Here is a 23,996-nt window from a genome sequence, read left to right as displayed (position 1 = left end):
AGCAAAAATGCATATTCCTTCTGCAGGGCAGTGGCAGGAAAGAAACCCTAACACCTGGCAGGGGTAAGAAGGTGCAAAATGATGTGGGAAAAGTCCATTTAAACCACAGATCTCATGATGAGAGCCAACTTCCCTGACTGATCTCTTCTTCAGATGCTGATCCAGCTGGTCACCTTGCCTGAAGCCCTTTGATAAAGCAGTTGTGGTGCCAGAGGAGACAATCAATCCTATTTGCATGCCTAAAAAGGGAGAGATGTCCCACTGCCACTGGGGGGCCCTACTTTTCTCCATGGACTTTAAAGGAACCTAAGAGTGAAGAACACAGATTTAGGCTTTTCACAATATAAAGCTGAAGGCCTCCTCCCCCATATACCATGGAATTCCCAGCAGTTGATTGAGATCTATGGACACTTTGGGGTTTTAGCAGTAAAAAGCAAATGGTGATGATCCCAGCCAGCTTGGATAGGACTTGGTGGAACCTGCTCTAGTGGAAGGTGTCGCTGCCTGTGGCAGGAGGTTGGAACTGGAGGAGCTTGAAGGTCCCTTCCAACCCAGACCACTCTGTGATAATACTAACAACAGTGATGATAGTGAGCCATGAATGGTTTCAGGAGGATGTAGACTTCTGTCCGAGAGCCACAGAGGAAGGTAGCAAAGGATGACAGCCAAGTGCAGACCACATTTCAGTGATACAGACAGCTAAAATCCTAGCTCACCCTTAGTAGGTCATTAACGGTTCCTAATGCATTTATGAGAAACATCACAAGGAAATAGGAATTATGTATTGCAAGAGGCTTTAGTGAGGGTGTCAGTGTTATTACTGGTCATTGACACCTATAGCTAGGAGATTTCATTAAAAAAAAAAATCTAAATAAAGCTGAGGTTCTGAAGTAAAATTGAGGCATGTATTCCCCATGCAATGGATACATTCTGCATGATTGTTAAAGAACAGGGAGTCACACTTCCATTTCGTTTTCCCTCTGAGTTCTGTATCAGTATGCAGACCAGGAAAAGCAGCATCAGCACAGACAGCATTGTCCAAAATAAATCCATTTTTCATCTGGCACTCCCCACATTTGGCTTTTTTATTTGGTTTTAAAGTTGCAGTGGACATAAAATAAACCTGCTCTTTCTTCAGCTATATTTGCCTGTGTTTGTACCACTTGAAGAATAGTTTTCACATTCTAAGAAGCCAGATAATAATTAATAGACTAGGTAATTGCACCATCAAGGCTGCCAGTTTGTAATGATGAGGATTTACTGCTTCAATGTTTTAAAACTCACAGAACTGTTTTAGATGTATGGGGATTCTATAGCATTTCCTGTGCAGCAAAGGGCCAGGCTTAACTGAAGGGGTTGTAATCATGCCACTGTTTTGAAAAGGACCTCAGAAAAATATAGGCATTATGAAGAAATATTGACAGATTTAATAGATTCTGTGATGGGAACTGGGAAATGGCTCAATTAAAGCATGTGTGTATTACAACATTAGGCAATTATTAAATTAAGAGATGGCAGGGGCTTCTCCAAGCTCCCATAAATGGATCTTAGCAGCGTTCAAGTGATAAAGGGAATGTCGTATGATAATGCAGGCAGCAGTCTGAACACCCTGCTCAATCACTGGTACGTGGGAATTTGGGGGCTGAAACTGATGCCTTGATCTCACAGTAACAATAAAAGAGTAACTCATATGATGATGAAAAGCCTGTGTATTTCCCCCAGTCAATAGTAAATTGGTCCCCAAAAGGTGATTTTCCTTGTTCCCCAAGTAGCAGCAAATCTGCTGGAGGAAAAAAATATAGGGGAAGATAGAGGAACAAAAGCAAGACAACTCACAAATAAGGATAACACACCATCTCTTTGCCCACAATCTCAGAGGCTGGGAATGCTCACCTGAGACCCAGAAAAGCATACGTCACATCGCTCGTCATGGAGGGATCCTGGTCACATTCTGCATCTCCTGTTTGGGTTCTAGTCTGCAACTCCACAACAAACTGCTCCAAAGCACAGAGTAGAAGCAAGCACTTTGTATCTTTCTTCCTTATCCTGTTCCCCTTCCTTAGGGACTAAATGTCACTGGAGCACAGACTGTAATGCTGGTGAACCATCACATCCTCCATTCAACTCCTGAAATCTGCTAAGCAGCACAATATCCATGAGAAGAGTATGTGGGTTCAAACTTCCTCGGAAGGGGTGATTGGAAGAGCCCCATTACAAGCAACACATGGTCCTTGTCTCTGCTCTGGACACAGAAAAGATTGAGCATGACTTTGGCCTTTGGCTGAGCCCTGTCTCCTTCAGGAAAAGGGCTCTTCACTCCTTGCCACTGGCACTTTTCTCAGCTGCAAGTATTTGTTAGGTTGTTATTAAATTCAAGAGTAAAAGCTTGAGAGAGGCTCTTTAGCCTGGAGGTGAGAACAGTCACTTGGGAGCTCAGTTTGCTTCAGGGAACAGTTAATTGTTTATACACAGCTTCACAGTGTTGAAAAAGTCATTCACCATCCAGGCTGGCTCCTTGGACTGCCAATGGTCAGAGCACTTGCCCAGGCAGATGACTGATCCCTTAAATCCCCTCCAGCAGAGAGAAAACTCAGATGACATCAGCTTCTTGAGTGGTTCATAACCCCAGGCCTTCATTTTCAGCATGGAAAGTTTTGCATTAAGTAAAAAACAGCACCAAACCACATGAAGCGCTGAAGATTTGGAGTTCGAGGAAGATGGAGAGTAAAGTATCGTTTCAGCTCTCCAAAATTCAACAGATTTGGGGAGAAGTTTTAGGTTGGGTATCACATGGAAAATTAAATCCATCATTCACATCATTTTAGCTGTTATCTCTTTTTCAGGTACAATTTATCCAAAATGGAAGCCTGGAATAAAAGCAAAAATCAAGATAACTCTTGCATTATTCTGGCCTTCTTAGCATCTGATAATTTCCCAAGGTCTGGTCAGCACACAGAGATCCCCTGGATGGCAACTGTGAAGATGCCATTTACGTATAGTAACTCTGTATTTATAAGGATTAAATAAACAACAAGTGGTTGATGCAGTTTGTACTCACAATCTGATGGTGAAATATCTCAAAAGCAGCCTGGAAAGAAAAGTTACCTGTGTGAAACACTTCTGAAAAGTAATAACCATTCAGCTATATTTGCAATGCACAAGGGAACACACCTTTGGAAGCAGGAATCTGCTACTCAGCAGCAAGAGCAGCCAAGCTGGAGCATCTCAGAGACTATCCAAGAAAGCTCTTTACTACCACACACCCAAGAAAATTAATGCTAGACTTATACCTTCAGATCTAAAGACAAGCCATCAGAACTCTTTCACTCACCCAGGAAGGGACTGGGGATGTATTATCTGTAGAGAACTACATGGAAAACAATGACACATTGGAGATTAAGGAGCCAAAGACATGCTTTCAGTAGTGGCATAGCAATACTGGCATGCTAAGGGCCAGGTTCTCAGAGGTATCTGGAGGTTTAGAGATGCAAGAAGACTCAAGTTATTCAGAGGCACAGTAGCCAGGGAAAGGGATTTTTCTTAAATCCAAATGCAATAGGTCTGAAATAGCAGAGATACAGGTCAAGGACTTCAAAGGGGGGGGGGACGACAGGAAGAGGCACAGAGGGTGCTGTGAGCCAGTTCAAAGGAGGCCTGAAGAAGTGACTCAAGAAATTACTTTCATCCACACCCTACCACAGTCCATAGCCCTGGCTTCCAAACCACTTGCATCTCAACCCAAAGCAAAAGGAGAATCCACAGGTTGAAGATGTTTGAAAACTTCTGGTCCAGCCCATTTAGAAGACTAATATTCCAGCAAGAAGGGCAAAACAACCATAACGATCCTGCTCTCCAAAGAAATCATTTATGCTTGCAGAGAAAGTAAAAATTGAATTGGGCATTATGAAAAACACCCTGTGTAGCTGCAACTATAACCTAGATAATTCATTTAGGCTAAATATATGGTTGTAATTGAAAATCCAAATAAGGTATGCATATGCATTGATCCATGTGATTTAAATCAAGCTATAAAACATCAACATTATCCTGCCAAAGCTTCTGAAGAAATAGCAGCCAAGCAGAATATGAAATTCCAGGGAGACCATTGCACTGGCTGGGAGGAGGATTTAATTGATTTTGACAAAGAAACCTATTTGCTGTTTAATTGATTCCTACTTTAAACTCAGCGCTCTCAGACCTAGCAGAGAGAAGCAGCAGAATAGTGATTACCCACAGCAAATTACAGCTGCCTGGCTCCAGAACACTTCAGTTCTTGGTTATTCTCTATTTACTAAATTACTACTGTGGCTTTTCAGAGAAACACTAAAAGCTACTCATGTAAGTACACGAATCTCCCAAAGACTTACAGGCTGATTGAAAGAGCTGTTCAGACCACCAGAAAGACCTCAGGAGAAGCAGTAAGGATCCTCACTTTATTCCAAAAGGGTTCATGCTCTTCTGCACCTCCTGTAGGCTGGCAAGGGCTGCATTTGCTGGGTTGCAGGGGGTCACAAACTGTGTCAGTGCTGTAAAGTCAACTTGGGAAGTCCTGCAAGGGTAGCAGATGACCCTTCCCAGCTTTGATAGCTTCTCCAGGAGATACCACTGCCACAATGACCTCCAGTCCATCATCCCTGCTCCTAGACAGAAACCATCCAGCAGCCTCATGAACCCCAGGAAAAGCTCCATGTCCTGGTGTAGCTGTGACACTCACCATTGTGCTGGAGCCTACAGGGCTGTTATGTTTTGTATGTTTCTGAAGCCTTCCAAGGGACTTCACAAGCATCACTGAGCCTTTATCTTCATGTTATGGAGTGGATGAGAATGATCTTGTTCCCATCTTAAAACAGAAGCAACCCCTGCAAGTCCAGTACTTCCCACACAAACAGACTATTTTAGACTGCGCTGGAGTGGAGCTGCATAACAAGGTCAGTGGAAACAGGAAAAGAACCTCAGAAGCTGCTTGAGTGGGGAAAGCCACTGAATCACCCATGTGCTGCTGCAAGCATTTATGTAGCAACACCCTAGTGTGACCTGGGAGCTGTTCAGTGTAAGACCATGCTTGGTTCTCACTTCACAACTACTCTCTACCAAGCTCACAAGGAATGCAGAGATGGGCACTGGCTGGGGCTGTACTAAGTCCAGGAGCAACAAGGATGGTTTATTCACCTTCCTGAAGCCAGCACTGGGAGCACAAACAAGCACTCACAAGGCATCATCTCCCTGTTGTTTAAGCCACTTTTCCCCAGTCCTTCCCCAACAATGACTGATGGACTCAGGGCAAAGATTTTTCAATTTGAAAAATCCATTCTCATTTAAGAAATCATCTTCCTCCAAGCTCATCCATTTGTCAGACAGTGCAAGGCAGAGCTGGGGTTGCAGTCGGCACTGCTGGCACACTCCTCTCCAACAGGGAGGCAAGGACAGAAAGTTTGGTAGCTCCAACTTGGAGGAAGAAGACTAAGTCATTGATTTTACTTCAGAACAATTAAATGATGCTTGGAAGTGGTAAGAGGTGGGCTGGACCTAAGAAAATATTATCATGATTATTCAATACTTTATGACAGGTCCCTTTCTGTCAGGGTTTAGACACTTTGTCCATCCCTCATACTGAAAGGCATCTTGCATGGAGGAGCAGAGGCAGACAGCTGGGGGTGAGACAGGCAGCACATGGAGATGCCCAGGTACACAGCTCCAGGTTGAGACCATCCATGCTGTTGCTTCAGAGACAGAAAAAACTTGAAGACTTGACCTCAGATCTCTGTCCTGTGAAACACTGAAACCTCATCCAGCCCCACCAGCTCTGGGAACAGGAATGACAAATGATGGATATATCCAGACTGAACTTTTACCAGCCCTCCCCTAATTAAAAGCAGGATTCCAAGACATCACTTATCGTCATCACAGTGTGGCCTGAGGGGATCCCATTAAGGTGGCTGAATGCTTTCAGGCATCCTTACAGGAAGATGCTGACAGCCCCAGAGGCTCCCCTTGAATCTTTCTCCCCACAGATGAGGCTGCTGTGGGCACCAGAACTGACTCAAGGAGAGAAGCAGCCTGAGAATTTCCTTCCTGCTTCCAAGAGAGCAACTTCCTAAATCAAAGCCTGCAAACAAATGAGGAAGAGCAAAGGGAAGCACAGGTTTGCTGCAAGCTTCGCCAAGGTGCATTGCCAGCACCTCTGGATGCCATTGGAAGAGTTTCCCAAGAAAAGGAGCCCAGAGACATCCAGCTACATGAGGACATGAGGAGGGACAACCAGAGGAATTATGGAAAAAGCTGAATCCCTCCAGGGTGGGATGCTGCAGTGCCTGCCTATAGCCATCAAAAAATTGAGCTATGTGGGTGACAGGTAACACCAGTTAAGATATCTAACACCAAGAAATAGCTTGTGAGAAGTATATTGTACCTAAAGTACAGGTGTATTTCATTCCATAGCTTTAAAGCTTGAGCTGTAAAAGTGTATCACATTGTCTTACCTGTGGTCAAGATTCTCCAGTTCTGATTTACAGTCATAATAAGTTCTTGAATTCCTGGTTTTCACAATATGAAGACTTGTTTAGCCTCATGGGAACTTGGAGAAAGTAAAACTGGAAACACAGAGGTCAACGATTGCATTGAGACTTCATTTTACTTATCCTTGTTTCCAAGCTTTAACTACAACTGTGTCGTGGTTTAAACCAAGTCCCCCAACTCCCAGAGAGTTAGGAAGGAGAATCCAAGGAATGTAGCCCCCACGGATTGAGATAAGAACGGTTTAAAAGCTAAGGCACAACACAATAATAATGATACAGCCAATAACAAGCGAAAAGAATACAACACCCCACCAGCCACCGACCCATAACTCACTCCACCCTGCCCGGCCGAGCACCGCGTGCTCCCTCCTCCATTTTCCCCCAGAGCTCCATCCCTCCTGCTCTCTCTCTCCCAGTATGCATCCTGGGCATCACGTGCTATGGTATGGAACACCTCATTGGCTAGCCTGGGTCAGGTGTCCTGTCTCTGCTTCCTCCCGGCCTCCCCTCCTCCCCGGCAGAACACGTGCCTTGAACAAAAGGCACTTGAACAAAAACACCCTCAAAACATGCTCACTATCAAGCAACTATTCCCAGCCCAGAAGTCAAAACACAGCACTGCACCAGCTACAAGAAGGAGAAAAATGCCTGCCACAGCTGAACCCATGACAAAGTGACACAAAAATAAGGTCCCTTTCTGCTTCAGCCCACCTTCCACAGACAGTGCCTGGAGCAGCTGAGCCATACTCAGGAAGCATGAGAAGCCTCACATCTGCCCCAGTGTGACTTTTGTGCTGATACAGATCTGCTGTGTAGCATGTGAGGGGTATTTGTCAGCCAGTGCAGTTACTGGAGAGGGCACAACCCCATCAGGTAAGTGTAAGGAAGACGCACATACATGAAGACATCCTCATAGGGAACATGAGCCCTTCAGCTCCTGAACACTTCCTTGTCCTCCAATTTGCACAGAGAAGCAAGTGAGCTTCCAATTCATCTGCTGCACACAATCCTGCTCATCAGGATCTGCTGTTGACACCTGTGGTACCTGTGCTCATCAGATTGTACAACTTGAGCTACTCTATCACAAAGAAAGCCCTAGAGGTCCTCTGCTCTACCATCTCCTGAGACATCCCTGCAGGACAGCCAGCAAGTGCCAAGATCTGATCCTTCCCTGCATTAGAACCACTCCTCCCACAGCTCCCTCAGCAAAGCATAAAGTGCTTCTAAAGTATAAAGGCTTTGCTAAGGCCCATTTGCCCTCCTTGGTGCCATTGTTCAACCTCACTATGAGGATGAGGGGCTGCAGACCAAGCCACACCAGCCATAGCATCACACAGAGTGTTGAGAAGGGGACAGAGCAAGACAACACAACAGGCACAAGCACAAATAAATCAAAGCCCTAAAAATGCTTTTCTCTGCTTCACAATACAGCAGGTGTTCACAGTCATTTCTTACAGGGTAAACACTGCATTTGGTGTGTAATTTGTTTGGTAAACCCTACATTTCAGCTATAATTACCCCATCAAGGCCACTCAATGAAGATGACATTTAAAGTAGCCTTCAGCTCACAGCTGCAACATCCATCCCATGGGAGATGGAACAGGGAGGGGAGGCAGCACATCCTTCCCCAGGAGAGAGGTTCTGTGAGCATGGCAGCCAGATGTGCCTGCAAAATCAGCCGTTCACAGAGTGGTCTTTTAGTGAGGACAGCATACACATCAAAACCAAACTATTCGATCTCTCTGCCAGGACCACTGCAAGATGCAGGCAGTTGGCATTTCCTCAAACAGGAGGGCTCAGGAGAGCTTAGTCTTTCATTCTAAGGATTAACAGCTCCAATATAACCAACATATGTGATGATACCACCTTGGAGGATGATCCATGCAGAAGTGGTTACCTGCAGCACACTTCTTCAAGTGTCCCTCTTGCCAAGGAATATTTCCTCTCTAATGTTTACTTACCAAAAGGGCAGATAAGTTACTTTGCTTTGCATTGATACACCCATTGAGACAACCGGGTAAGGTAGAAGACACAGTGCCTTTAATAAAGGAGCCTCTAGCTCTCTGCCATCTGGTTCCTCTCCTGTCTTCCCCACCTTGCCTATGTCCTGCCCACCTTTGCCTAAGTCCTTCTTTGTACAGCTCTCCCCTGCTCCAATCTTCCAGACACAGTTTATCGCTCCTCCCTCATACTCACTGAATCCTCATCTTTAATGCAAATCCATTGTTTTTCCATCCAACCTCTCACCTGTGCTCTACTTGTCCCTGGCCCTCATGGTGTCTTCTCCAGCTTTCTCAAACTCCTTCCCTTTCCACCTCTCCTCAAACTCCTCCATGTCCTTCCCTTCTTCACTGCTTCTTGCCCTCACTTGGCTTTCCAGATAATTGCCTTTAATAACTCCCATTCCACCATGCCTTCCAGGACATCAGGGGCAGGGGAGGACATAAGAAAAATAGGCAGGAATCTGCCTCCTGCACTAACCTCCTGTCAGACTTTATGAAATGAGCTTGACATAGACAAAAAGTATCAGTACCTAAGATGGCACAAAATCCAACCATGTCAGCATTCAGCTTGTTAATTATCCTACAAATCCACTGCTATAGAAGCTGAAGCCATCACTGAAGCTAAATAAACATGGGAATCGGACAGAAACTAGGAAGTCAATACTGCAAACTAACTGTATCTGCAAATGAGTTTTCATTACTAGAGGGGCAGACACCAGTGTCCCAAAAGCACCAAGGACAATTATTTCCTGGCAGTGCTCTGCATTCACACAGGGTACCTTGCCTTGTTTGCAGCAGTAAAGGGCAGCGGAGCTATCGATCAGGTCAGGCACCTGTCACTCCTGGAGGCATCAGGGGTTTTAACAAGCCATGCAAAGAGCATTTTGGAATTGTCACAAGTTCACGCTTGGTTTGTAAGGCAATTTGAAGCAGATTTATTGACCCCCTTCCCTCCCCTGTCATCAGGGAGCAGAGAGAGAGAAAAAGCTGTCCAAACTCAAGTCTTGCCAGGATCTGCCAGAAGAGGCACCTGGCAGGAGCCTCTGAAAGGAGGAAGAGCTGAATGCTGACACCAGCAAAGATTTTAGCTCAAAAGGCAGTAATGTGCTCCAATTGAGTCACATCGCTGCAAAATGCTGCTGCTGAGAGCACCCGTGTCCTTCTCCAGCAAATAGATTTATAGTCTTAGGGACTCCTAAACCCACACTGGTCTCACGTGATCATTTCAGGTCAGCATAATCCAGCTCAGAGCACAGGGAAGTCCCTCCAGGTTTCTCTCCCATGCTCTGAAACACCCCGTTCCTTGTAAGGGAAGGAGGCGCAGTAAGGAAGGGAAGAGATGGGGAAGGTTACAACAGGAAAGCAGAGGGCCAAGGGCTAACCACCAAAATAGAATTCTTGCCTGCCCACATCAGACAACAGCAGCAGCAGGAATATTACTCCCACACCAGCCAGTCACGGCATCTTCATTCTTCAGCACCAAGGGCAGCAACTTCATCCTATTCCCTTTCCAAACCAATTCCAGTCAGCTTTAAAAGGACTTGAAGTTCCCCATCCACAGGGACTTAAGGCAACACAAAAGCTGGAATCAGCCAGCTCTTGCCTGAGCAGAGCCCCAGCTACACAAGCAGCCCTTTAGGGAGGTCAAAAACCTTTAAGCATGGTATTATTCTATAGCAGGCAGTAGTACAGCTCTTGCAGAAGAAATGACAATATCCAAGCATGTCAGGAAACACAGACGTGAAAAGGGGAAATTAAGTTCCTTGCAAGCAGCTAGGGAGTTTTTGCCTTTCAGCACTTGCTGAGAACTTCAGTTTCCCAGTCTATTGCTTTCATGACAAAGCTGCTTGGGAAACTCTCCTTAAGCATTTACCCTTGCCAGTTAGAGGTCACAGTAACATGTTGGCTAATGCTTCCTAACACAGCTCATGAAACATGACAGCCTTTTGGAGTGATGCCCAAGGTAACCTTCACCCAGCACCAGAACATTCCATGATCTAGAAGTCTGGCATTTGAACAAAGAACAGCAGGAACTGAATGAAGAGAGGCAGAAATACACGAACATGAGAATTAAATAATTAAAATGTGACACAAACTGTCAGATGGAGATAGTGGCATCTACCAAAAGGGAAACAAGGAGCAAGTGCCCCCATGATTGCATTTGAAATTCAAATCAACCTATAACTGTGTTATCACATGTGACCACAGCAGAAGCAGGGAGGAACAGCAGTAGGGGAGGGTAAGATATAATCACTTGGGCTATAATTATCAGCGTCAACGAACACTACATCATTCCCAAGGGCTACTGAGAGCCAAAAGGGACACAAAGCATGTCTTTCCCACTGAGGTGGTTGTCTAGGGTTGTCACATTGCCAACACATTTCTTGGTTCTATCCAAATTTACTAAAAATGTGGATAGTCAGAGAAGCTTGTACTGCACAGAATAATCTGGATACTTTCCCAGAGCTCAGATTAGTTTCCATTTCAAACACTGCAGAAAGCCAGTCCATTAGCACTCCCAGTTTCTTTCTCACTTTATCCTCCTCCTGTCTTTGCAGCATGGATGAGACCATAAGAAGAACAGGAAATAAGAAAGTAAAACTATTCTGACCCATGGCTGGTCTTGGTAAGTTTTGCCTTTCTTATTTGGAGTAAGATCTCCACGATTCCCAAAGTCTTTTGAGGTTAAAGAAGAGGTAAAACACATGCAAAGGCTTCCATCAGCCTCCTCTTTTCAAGCTGAGCTTTAGAAGCTGCCATGAGGAGGTCACCTTAGCCATAAGGACTGTGGCAACAGAACACACACAGAAGCCATACAGGTGCCGGACTTTCCTAACCCAGCACAGGGAACCAGGGAGACCCCAGCCACATGCAGCATTTGAGCTTCCAGCTGCAAACACAGAGAGGCCCATGAGCTGCTCACCAGCTCCCAGGGTGAGATCAGCCCACAGTGTTCACATGACAAGCAAGAACATGCCCCATTGATGCAGAAGCAGTCTGATTTGCTAGGCAAAGCACTGTGTCAATATAGATCAGATGTGCTGCACTCACAAATTGACATCAAGTGCAGCAATGTCTACCTACATCTTAGAAAGCACTTTGCGCCAGGTGAGTTTAAACCAGGATTTAGGCATTCCTAAATAGCAATGTGCAGCTTTGCTGTTGAGAAGCTACTATATACCATGTTTCCCACCAAGCAGCAGGACTACCTCCAACACTGCCTGAAGTTAGTTCACTTATAGCTGCATTATGCAGCCTGGATCTTCCTCTTTTAACTCTTTTCCAGAGAGAAATGGCTAAGTAGTGATCAGAGCATGCAGGGGAGAGATGACCACTGCAATTTATCTCTCAGATCTCAACTATGGTTTGCTCTGACAACTTAGATTGCCTTATTTTGACTTCAACACAAACTAATTGCTACACAAGGAACACACATAGGACAGTTGCCTCCTGGGCACCCGGAGATCAGGGAAGTTGGCTCCAGATCTTCACATCAGGAGTTAGGTTTTGCCATCAGTTATTCCACTGATGCAACACAAAGACCACATGATGCTGCCACAGTATAACAAAGTCATCACGCAATAATGAGGGATGAAGATCATTGTTAGAGCAGCAGTCACTTCTATTTGAGAGGAGGAAGTTCCACCTCTTCACACCTGTATTTGCTCTCCTCAATCCCCATTTCTGACATCTATGAAATGGGTTTAACCATCTTTAAAAAAAACGTAAGCTTAGAAGCAATACTTACATGGGAGCTGATACCACTTTTTTCCTTGAAGACAAGAAACTGAGAAGCAAGAAGATCCTTTCATTTAGAAGTTCAAAAGACATTTTGCCCAGCCTTTAACACTTCTGCAGCGTACCAATAACCCACCACAGACTGATGTCTTTACCAGATAGAAACAGGCAGCTACAGGAGGAGAATTAAACACAACAGGATTAATAACAAGCTATGACAGGATCCTGAAAGTTTCTCACAGTTTCTCCAAACCTGGAAAAGTGGCTTGGGAGTGAGAAGGAATTACAACTTCATACTTCCCAGGGCAGTGGCAGGGCTTACCAGCTCCAATCCTTACTGTACCACCAATTTCTCACCAGTGACTGCATTCCTGACTGCACTGTCAGCTTGGACAAGTACAGTTCACCTCTCTTGAGCCATACTCACTCTTGGAGAGTTTCTCCAGAAGAAACTGGAGACAGGAAAGATTTTTGCATGCACTAGTTTTATTTTCAGTAGTTATGACCTACTACAAGCAGCTTCTAGGAAGACAGTTCTTTACACTGTAATAACCAAGGGTTAGGATCAACAGCAGTTATTATATTGGACATAAGCAGTACCTCAATACACTGATGAAGGACAGGTATGTCCTACCATAGCTTGCTAGGGAGGTAGGAGCATCACAGAGCTTCAGTCTTCTCAGCATTCCTGAAAGCAACTACAAGTGGCCCTGCTCCTTCCACCTTCTTCTTTAGAAAGTCTTAAGGATTTATTCACTAATAGCCAATAAGCATTTAAGATGTGACTTGGGAGCAGATTTCACTTCTGTGCTCACAGCCTCACCCTGGAAGACTTCATCCTCCTGTGATGTTTCTCTCTCCTCCCTGGGGGAGAAGGGTCCCACCAACCAGGATAGAGGTGTGTTGTTGTTCAGGTAGTCCAGCAGCTCCTCCATGTGCTCACGGATCACAGCCAGCTTCCTCTGGCTCTGTGTCAGAACACTGCTGGATAAGTCCTGGAAGGACCTTGCTGCTGAGAAAGAAGTACGAAGCTCCTCTATGGTACTAAGAGACTGTTTCACCTTATCCTGAAGGCTTGAGGGAAGACCTTGGATTGCAGACACTACATTACAGCAGGTGATTTGCAGCTGCTCTGTGATACTGCATGCCAATAGGAGGGCCAGAGACTCCATTTCCTGGGAAGAGCAGAAGTTAAGATAAGAGGATGAGTTACTCTTAACAAGGAGATGCCCAGAGCCCTTTGCTCCCCTGCCCAGGGTTCTACCTCTGGATCTGCAGAGCTGTTGTCTCCACTCTCTTTACAAGACCTCCTGCTCCAGTCCAGCCACATCTGGTGTAGTTTCTGTTGCACCTCTTGAAGCTTTTGGTTAAATCCTTGCTTAAGCACTTCAATCTGTGGTAAGGGAAGATCAGAGCATTAAGACACCTGCTAGTGAACAGCACAGCTCTTTATCATAGCATTGAACTTGACACCAAACCAACAATGTGCTCCTCTCCTTCCAGGAAGCTGGGCTCAACCTACCAGGTCAATGACGGAGTGAAGCTGTGCCAGGGCCTCCTGCATGCCCTGCCAGACCTGATTCATTTTGTCTGTTGAGTGCAGGTAGGCAAACAGGCGAAGTTCATCAGGGAGAGACCCCAACCGCACAAAGTACCTCCTCTTCTCCTGCTGCTGCTCCACAGGCACTATGTCTGCACCCTCTTCAGATGCTGCCAGCTTGGCTGAAAGATAGATGAAGTATCTGCAAGTGGCTGAGCAGAGCTGTTTACCACACAGAGAAAGTAAGTATCAGGAGGTCCTGGTCTAGGAGCCAGGTAGCCTCCAGCATGGCACTTCCCATTAGCCCTGTTCCAGAGTAGCCAGTTAAGGAATAGGGCTGACCATCCACAGTTTGATGGTTCCTACTATAAAGACTCCCATATATGGTTTCCTTACCTAGTTCCTCATTTGCAATAGGGAGAGAGCTGTCTTCTGTCTCCCCCAGCCCAGCATCTGCTCCACTTACAGCAGTCTGGCCCACTTCAGAGTCCATAACCATTCCCGCACTGCTGATCACTGCAGACCTGGCAGCCTCCATGCCACTCTGAAGAGTCTCCTTGGTCACATCTATCACCTCCATTACTTTGCTGCTCACAGCATCCTTTGCATCAGCCACTCTGGATGATACCAGCTCTTTTGTATCAGAGATAACCTGCAGAAGAAGACACATGTCAGATAAGGGATTGAGTCATGTAGTACACTACGATCATGAATTGCACTAGGGTAGCAGCACATTATCTGCCAAGTATTCACTCCTGTAGGAACTTGTCCTATGCACCCAGGGGTAGTTTGCTCCCGATATAAAAGCCTGGTTTGCTCCCAAGGTTAGAAACCCTGCAAGCACTAGGTCACCTGCCAGCCAAGGACAGCACAACCTTTGATTCTTACCTGTTCCACTGGCTTTTGAAGGAGTGGAATCTTTTCCCCTAGTTTATCCAAGCCCTTGGAGGCATACTCAGTGGCTGCAGCAACTAGAGGCAAAAAGAAAGTGTCAAAACCTGTTGTTTTTTTTTAATTCCATCTCAAGTTTCATCTTCCTGAGCAGTTTGTACTGCAGGGAGCCTCGATGAAGATGAGCTCTTAGGCAGAAGCTCTTCCCTGGGACGGTGCTGGGGCACTGGCACAGGGTGCCCAGAGAAGCTGTGGCTGCCCCATCCCTGGCAGTGTTCAAGGCCAGGTTGGACACAGGGGCTTGGAGCAAGCTGCTCCAGTGGAAGGTGTCCCTGCCCATGGCAGGGGTTGGAGCTGGGTGAGCTTTAAGGTCCCTTCCAACCCAAACCAGTCTGTGAACTTATGAAACTTCCCATTCACAGCACCAAAGCCAGGTCTGTTATAGGTTGAATCTGTAGAGCAGCTTGTCTTGATGTCCTTATGGATCTGTTCACTTTGACAGCAGCCAGCTCCCACTTGTACAGACATGGCCACCATCTCTGCCCAAGCCTCAACATCCCAAGGATCTGGGATCACATAAAAATCAACAGAAGTTTCTATTGTTCTAGAGGTTTGGCCTCTCTGGGTTTAGAGTGTACTCAGGCCTGTCACAGACTATGTTATCAGGCAGATTCAATGCACAGGGGATTACCATGAGGCTCCAGTGTTGTCAGAATTGGCTGCATACAGCTGGCTGTGGCTTCAGTGACACTCTTCACTCCTTTCTCTGCTGCATCACACACAGATCTGATGTACGGGTGACTCTCTTTTGTGGAGGCATAAGCTGTAGAAACCATGTCACAGGCAGAGCTGACCAAAGTCAGGTTAGCCCCCTGACTTACTGCAGCCTAAAAGGTAAAAGATAAAGCCATGAAGCTTGCAAACCTGACCTTCCTGCATAGTTGTGCCCCAAAACTTCCTGTTTAAGCCACCCAGTCTGGTTGAAACAGCAAGGCTGGGTTTACTTGGACAGTTGTTTTAACATCTACAACTCAGTTGTGAAACAAGCTGCAGAGCATTGACACTTATGGTTGGTCCATTCTAGGAAAGTCTTCCTTTAGCACAAAGCTACCCAAGTGACAGCTGAGTTCATGGGCAACCTCACTACTTCTGTACCTGTAATCAGCTCTCATTCAGCATAGCTGTTTAACAAGCTGATACTCCAGAAAAGCTTCATCAGACAGGACCAAGTTAGCTTTAAGTTGACAGACACTATATTAACCTTCAAGAAGGATGCTGCTGGTCATGGGAGTAAAGCAAGGAGCTTCAGGGCTGCTGAACATGGGAGCCTTTCTGCAGAAGTACTGCCTGCAATAAGCCAGGATCCTGACTAGTTACAGAAGCATCTTCCCTAGTCAAAACCCAAGCTATTTTGCTCAGCCTTGCAGGTTACTTACAAGGTCTTCTGGCCAACTTCTTTGGCTGTGCTATCGCAAATCTCCAGAGGAGCTGCAAGGCACAGCCTGAGCCAAGGGAATACCAGAGAGGAACCAGCTCCTCATACCTGCACCCAGGAGCTGCCACTCCTTATGTCTCATATGGAGCTCTTACCTTCTTCTCCTCTTCCTTCTCCTCCAGGTAGGTTCTGGCAGCTTCCTCTTTGCCAGGCATAGCAGATGCCATTGCAGCTGAAATGAAAACAGCACAATGGCTTTAGGAAAAGGAAGAGATAGGGAGCCTCCAGAGGACTTCACCTTTCCATGGGACACATCCCTCTGACCTCATTATAAGGAAAAGTTCCTTTGCTACCCCTTAAGAGGGGAAACCCAAAATAGGCTGCTTCCCATTACAGAAGGAAAGGATCTGTGCTAATTGCAAAGCTCTCTAATGTTTGTTTCTACATGGTTTGTGATAACCAGAGAAGTGAGGAGAACAAAGTCTTCACCCAGGAGAGTTATTTATTCCAGTTTGAGGATTCCAGGTTGAGAGAAATGAGACACAAATACAGAACTCTGAAACACTCTTGTAAGAGAGATTATAAAACCCATTATCAACACACTTAGAGGCTTTGGACTCCTCCTTGCACCCCTTTGAGGAAATCCTATCTTAGAAAAATAGTTACAGCAGGATTAAATATATAAATAAATAAAGCATCCCAAGAAGCTGTCCTTCTGCTGTTAACACACCCCAAGCAGAACCAGCTCAGGCTGTACCTAACCTTTCAGGCACAACCACAAACACCCTTGCACTAGTTAAGACTAAGTCTATTCCATAATTAAGCCAGGTAAGAAACACCAAAACATGCACCTAGAGCTCACAAAGCAATCAGAGCCCCATCACCTGGAGAAAAACCACCACCAAACTCATGAGAACAGAATCTTCCTACCCTGTTGGAGACAAGCAGATGATCAACAAGGAAAAAGCAATCACCACACCATGCCCTGTCAGCCCTGCTCTGCCTTTTTATACTGGTTGAGGAAGTGGGGTAAGGAGGGACCCTCAGTGAGTGACAGCTCTGGGAGCAGCAGAAAGGAACAAGGTTCTGTCCTGGCCAATTAGATGTAGAATGGTGCAGATGGGCCCTGTTGTGTCTTATTGATTACTCTGTAATTAAGCAGATACCTTTACACCTTGCCCTGTGTAGAGGAGTTGCATTTGGGGGCTCCTAGAAAATGAGAGGTATTACTGGCATGGAGCATGCCCCCTTATGATCTTGCCTCAGATCATGCACCATCTGGAAACTGCCATTAGTTTTGTTTCTCTTTTTGGTGGGAAACAATAACCAGAAAAGAAAACGAAATATAGTGAGACCCATCCACATGAGGACTTCACACCTAGTGTGGGATTCCTGTTGCTTTTACTTGCTGGGGCCTAATGTTTAATGGCAGAAGTGGCTGCTCAGTTGCTGCCTAATCTTAGAAGCACTGGAACTCAGGTTTCTCATCTTGAAGTCCACAGACAGCCTTATCTCTCTCACCCAAGGTCCATAAGGGTGAACAGCCCCTGTATAAGGCTGATAAGTAGACAGGTTAGACCCCTTCTTCTTGTGCTGAGTGTGTACTTTCAGGGCTGGTCTGACTTGTGCCATCCTGCTCAGACAATCCACTTTCCTTCAAGCAGAGGATCTAGCTGAAGATCCTCCATATAACATAGAATAACTACGCTGTGCTATCTTGAGGAGAAGGCTGGTGGCTGCTGCAATGGAGGTGACCAAAGGCAAGATGATTGTACATCTCACCATTTTTGCAAAGCATGAGTCGAAATTGTTCACAAGAAAGATATCAAGCCCTGAACAATGTACCGGGAAGTGTCAAAATGCCTGCACCCCCAGAGCCATAGAGGGAAGGTCCACAGAGTGAAGCCAGAAATTATAAATCACAAGAGTCTGGAAGTCCCTTGTCACTCTGGTTGGTTTAACTTTTTTATTAAGCAAGTCCCTTTCTTTTGCTGCTCAGAGCCCAAGTGTCTTTGTACATATAGGAATGCACAGGCAGGGACAACTATTACGAAGGAAAGACACTACCCAAGATGGGAACAGGGAGAACATAGATGCTGCTGTGCTGTGAAGGGCAAAGAGTGAGTGTAAATCCTGTAGGTAAGATATGGGAGGTAACTGATCCAACAGGTCCTGACAGTCTGCTCCAATTGGTGCTGGAGAAATCAGTGAATCAACCAGCTCAGTTAATCTAAACGGGTCACAGCTAGAGGTTTATTCTCTGTATTACACAGCGAGCATTTGCACTGGTTGCAAATGAATCACTCTGTGCTCATTATTGCACTGGTGTTTGAAGACCACAGCGCTACTGTAGAAAAGCAGGGGTCCACCAAGGCAGAGTCGAGCCTGTGGATGCTGTATCCATGACGACAGCTCCTTCCACTTTCAATGACCAATTGACACCAATTACAGGTAGTCCTCCCAGATGGGAAGAGGAAGGCTGAAGCACTGGGCTGGACTTGGGGACTGTGGGACTCTGTCCTCAGTTCTGGCAGCTGCCTGTGGGGTGACTTTCTCTGAGGCTATTGGCTCTGTGTCTCAGCTTCTTCATCTTTAAAATGGTGATCATGATTTTGACCTTTTTCCACAACACGTTTTGTGATCTGCTGATGAAAAATGCCAGGTGAGAGCTGGGGATTTCTGATAATAAACTCTACACTTGTCGTTAGAAAGGCAGTTCCTGCTCAAGTCAAAGCCACAGTTCCCTTAACCAGAGAAATAGCTTCTCTGTGCAGATCTGGCCAGAACCAATTTCCAAGTCCTTGGATTTGCCTCCCTCCAGGAGGCACATTCAGTCTCTGATGGGGTGATGTGCTGATGCAAGAGCTCAACTTGAGCATGTAAGCAGAGCTGTCAGGAGGGCAAGCTGGGCTCTGTACTTGTCATATCCTGCTCCTTCTCCTGAGACCTGGGCAAGCTACATACAGCAACTGTATGAAACAGGTGCCTGCTCCCTGAGAAGGTGCCTCTACCTGCCTCCCACCAGCATCCCTCTCAGCTGAACCAGGACTTCCCAGCAGGCTGGACCACCGGGCAACAGCTAGTTGAAGCAGGCAATAACAGGTTACTCATATGAGACCATCCAAACCCCTCCAACAGCATCCTTAGCACGGAGTCTCATGTGTAGTTAACTGTGCCCTGTTTCAGTGTGGAAAGTGGATCTGGAGGACTTGTGCATGAAGTAAACAGGTTTGATGCCCCTCTGCTCTACTTGCTTAGATTGCTCTTTCAATCACCTCTGTATCATGATATCAACAGGTAAGATAGGGACAATATTTGAAGAGGATTCCCTCTAAACTGTCACAAACACCCCTCAGAAATATCAGTTGAAGTCCCAGTCATAAAAAGAAACTGGAGCTGAAATATGGACAAAGCATGGAAGAACAGGCACATTCTGAAGATCACTGCTTTAGGCAATCTCCTTAGCAGCTTGTTAGATGTTTTATAAGTGTCCTTCCCTGCTCCAGAAGAAATAATACTACTAATGATTGTGTCAGATACAAAATAATTTCACGGCCTTTTTTGCCTGCAAGCTTTCCAATAGCAATAAATCATGCGCCCTTCCATGCAGCTGAAGGGATCCAAAAACCTGTAGCACAGGCAGCTTGGCTGGCAAAAAGAAAATAAATAAAATAAAAAGGACAGCAGGGCCATCTTTTGCTGCATTAGTTCCAGCCAATACTTTGTTTGCCTTAGCAAGTCAGGCACTTACTGAGCCGTGATACCTTCTCATTAGCACAGCTGAGCCCTCTCTGGGATCCCAGGAGGTGTTAGCATTAAGCATGGAGAAGCATTATAAGGGAATCAGCCAGTGGTGTGGTGTTTTGAGAGAGCTGGTGAGCATCTCACCACCAGGACTGGGGTGGTGAGACTGTCATGACAGCAATGGGAGCTGTGCCACCATAGATGCTCCTTTTAAGCAAAGACACCATTTACATGCCTGATGTGCTGGGGGAGTGTTTTAACCAGTGAACTGTGGGAACTAGTAAGGTCCCTGCAAATATGCCTATGCTCAGGATGATTGTACTTGTGGACATTACCACACGTGAACAATTGCATCAGTCCACCAGGAAAAGCTTTCCTGCTAGCGACATCCTCTGCCCTGACAGAGACAAAGCAAGGCAGAAAGGGCACAAGAGCCTTTGTGTCTTCTATCCAACAAGATGCCAGTGAGAGTTTTACTTCTTTGATTTTAAAGATAGGATACCCTCTAGGGGAAGTGGCAAACTCATGTCACACTCCTCCCTTCAATGGTTGGTTTATTCCTAACAAAATCACTGCAACCCAGGGTAGAGTTATGTGAAATGCCTAGAGACAGACAGTAAAAACTCCAATTCCCAGGGGTGTTTCGAAACTCTTTGTTGAATTTTCACTGCAGGTGATGGGGATAAAGGTCCCAGAAGTGAGTGGTTAAGAAATAGATATATAAAATGCATTGAAAAAGAACAGAGGACAATGACAGTGCTCAATGCAGTTACGGACCACAGATAAATATCTTGCAGTGCTAGATCAATCTTCCAATGTTGATTGCATTCATCTACTCCTTTTGCCCTGAATAACATAGAACACCATTGCAGATTCGTGTAGAAAGTAGGTGAAAGCAAACAGCTCTCCAGCATCAAAGTCTGGGCCTCCAGTGGTCTGTAGGGCACTTGAGTGGGGCAATGTCCTCCTCTTCTGCTGCTTCTCACTTGGAGGTGTTCCATCCTGTGCATGCTGGTTTGGGCTGGGGTACAGCTTTCCATTCATACCGGAGGAGGAGGGAACTCACCCAAGCCTGCACAAGGAGAAACACCATCATGTGAGTCCCTTGAGCATGTGTGGTCCCCAGACATCGGGGCTGATTGAGCAGGTTTACATCTCATGACTGACTGCAGATCCTAGCCAAGCTTTATGCGGGATTTGTTCACTCTCCATTCAATACTCTGATGTCTGAGAGGCTCTGATCTCACACAGTGATCTTTCCATCAGTTAGGACACTTACACTACCATTTTCTTATTCAATGGCATATTTGTTCACATTTTGCAAGAATTTAATTACCTTTGAAACCTATTCCCTGCTCTGTAAGATCTGATTGAAATTTAGCCAATGTATTCAGAAACTACTGAGTAGTGACAATTTAAAAACCCAAAGGAGAGAGTTACACTGCAATGTGAAATAATACATAAGCCATTTGAGTTTAATTTATCCACAGCACTTCCAATTTTTCCCTATATGTTAACTGATGCAATCTTGAGATATTTATTCCACTCTCATATGTCCCCTCTTTTTTCACTAACTGCCTGAAGTACCTGGCACCACCTGGGAGATGTTTCCCCTCAAGACCTACCAGGGATCCCAGCCAGGGCCAAGCAGCCTCAGCTTGCAGGCTTTTCAGTGTGTCTATAAAGAATGTGGCTCAAACAAGAAACAAAATGTCAGAAACCAGAAAGCCTGTGATTAAATTTAAACTTGTGTGTATGGGTTTATTTAATAAATAAATAAATTTAACAAGTCTCATTTAACAAATCTGAATTGTTAAAGCTGTACCTGAACTGCTGGGCTTTGCCATAGGGGCCAAGTGGGCAACTCAAGTGCTATTCAGGACACCATTGATCTCCACCTATGTTGTTTCACTGCACTGCTCTGTGTCTAAGCCTTAGAACTTATCCTGCTAATTCCCCTGGTGTGAGTCATGAGAAACGCCCATAAGGTTCCCTTTGCCCATGGCCACTGTCTCAGGACACGGTGGGGCCGGCCTGTCCCTCACATCAGTCCATCTAGGCCATGAATAGTGGAGCTTTCTCTTTCTGGTAGAAAAGACTCCCAGTAACTGAAGGCTGAGACTGACAAGAATGACTGGTTGGGGCAGTTTGGTGTTTTGAATCCTCCCATATATTGTCCTCTCTGGAAAGCACATCACCTTTAGTCTCCTTCAAATTGTCTTCCCACTGTACCATTGACAGGTCCCAAACAGATGTCTTTTTTCTGCATAGCATGGATTGAGGTTTTCTTGGGAGAATGATGATGCAATATGCAGTCCTTGAGGTCTGGAAATGTCATGTTATAAAGAAGAATCTGCATCATACTTCTTGGCAGGGAGACCACACTGAGGGTGTTACTGATTGCATAGATGGGGCTAAATGAAAGCTGTCCATGGTCAGTTGAATTCTAGCCACCAAACACAAACACTGAGGTTTCAGACTTCCATAGAATACTTGCAAAGTGTTGCCCCCACTGAAGTGCAGTTGGTAGATTAATTTCACTGTGGTTCAATGTGCAGTTTAATGGCATCAATGCTAGAATAAATCAGAGCCATTTTGTCTGGCCTCCAGTTTAACTGCAGCTCCAAGTGTTATTCACTGGATTCCACATTTCAGGAATATCTCTGGAATGCAAACAGTAGCCTAAGCACTGTCCCACTTATTTCGCATTTGAATTTCAGAACCAGTGGCCTGAGGGGCAGAATAGTTTAAATGCTTGGTTTGGCAAATCAGCATTCAGTCTTCTGTGGCTACATGATGCCAGGCAATGAAGATTGCTTACAAACATAGAAACATTATGGGAGAACACCGATTCAGTCAAAGGTAACCTGACTGTAGCATTCACATTTTGTTTCCCCCCATCTGCCAAAAGCTTTTTTATTGCTATTTTTGTTCAAATGGGGTTTTTTTGATTGCAGAAGTTAATTTTAAAGATGTTACAGGAGAAATGTGTGTGTCTACACTGTGGGGTCCCCTCTCTTTAAACTGATGCCCTCAACTCTGAATAACAGTGCATTTTCCAGCAGCTCCATTTTAGAATTGATGTCCATGCTGCTGTGGCTTCATGGTCATCCCCACAGCAGCAACCTCTGTTGGTTGAGGATGTCTGGCTTGACACTGCCTGTGTGAGAAGGTGCATTGTCTTCCTCCTGCTGTAAATATCTTCTCTGAGCCGTCTGTGGAGGCTCACAGTGATGCTCATGGTGGGCCTTGGCCAGGAGCTCCCTCTCCTTGTTTCCATGGGATGAGATGTTTCTTGTGGCAGGCTTTCCCAGGAACCCCTCAATTCCAGGGAAAGCTGTGGCTCTACTCATAACTGACAACTTGCTGGTGTTTCATTTGACTGCATGCTCTCCAGTAGCTTTTGCTTGCATTATTGTCTGGAGCAGTGGGATACGACTGTCCTACTTTGCCTCTTGCAAAAAATAGCATGGAAATAAGGTTTGATCCCTTTCAAACCACAGAGATAATTGTGAGCTTCCACCATCTCCCTAGTCAGTTGTTACAGCCGTTTTAAAATTACTCTTTCAGAGCTCTTCTTTTTCATGGGGTCACCCAGATCCCAGGTAAATACACCTTTCAAAACACTTTTTTTCACTGACAGAACATTTTGTTCCCGATGTTGCAGCATTAGTGTGGATTTTAATATGTATCCCTTCCTTTTGTCAGTCTTTAAAGTGGTTTGGAGGCTACAATTTTCAAATCTTTTCTTGTTCATCCTTTCATACAAGTGTCTCCGTAGCTGCTGCTTTCTTTCTTTCCTCTTTTTGAAATCAGATTTCTTTCTGATAGGCTTACATCTGAAATGATTTTGTTAGGTTCCTTGCATTTTTCAATTCTGAAGTCAGGCATTGCTTTTCACACAGTTTGTCATCATTTTTTTTGAGGCTTTTGTACTTCTTTCCTCTTCTTTTAATATAAATTCTAATGTTTGTCAGACAATTTTATTTCTGGTGTCTTTGTTCTCTGCTTTGTTTGATCTTTTCTGTTGGTGTTTTCCTACAAGTTTTCTGACTAAATTTCTTTAATTTCCAATTGATGTACTTTCTCTAAGTATTCTCGGCATGGAAGAAAAGCAAAAGAAGCATTAT

At 45.3% G+C, this 23,996-nt stretch overlaps 1 protein-coding gene across 1 annotated transcript; it reads right to left on the bottom strand.

Moving 5' to 3' along the window:
* Positions 1-13,005: 13,005 nt before the first annotated feature.
* LOC101872242 (perilipin-3-like) lies at positions 13,006-17,104 on the bottom strand. Its single transcript, XM_034066986.1, is given in 8 exon segments — positions 13,006-13,431; positions 13,521-13,649; positions 13,779-13,978; positions 14,193-14,448; positions 14,685-14,767; positions 15,379-15,574; positions 16,278-16,354; positions 17,053-17,104. Coding segments are annotated over 8 exon segments (1,419 nt in total).
* Between the last annotated feature and the right edge of the window lie 6,892 nt (positions 17,105-23,996).

This window comes from Melopsittacus undulatus, chromosome 10, assembly GCF_012275295.1.
Source record: "Melopsittacus undulatus isolate bMelUnd1 chromosome 10, bMelUnd1.mat.Z, whole genome shotgun sequence".
NCBI classification, from domain to species: Eukaryota; Metazoa; Chordata; class Aves; order Psittaciformes; family Psittaculidae; genus Melopsittacus; species Melopsittacus undulatus.
Note: the sequence above shows the minus strand (reverse complement) of the source record. Positions and strands in the feature narration are given on the sequence as shown.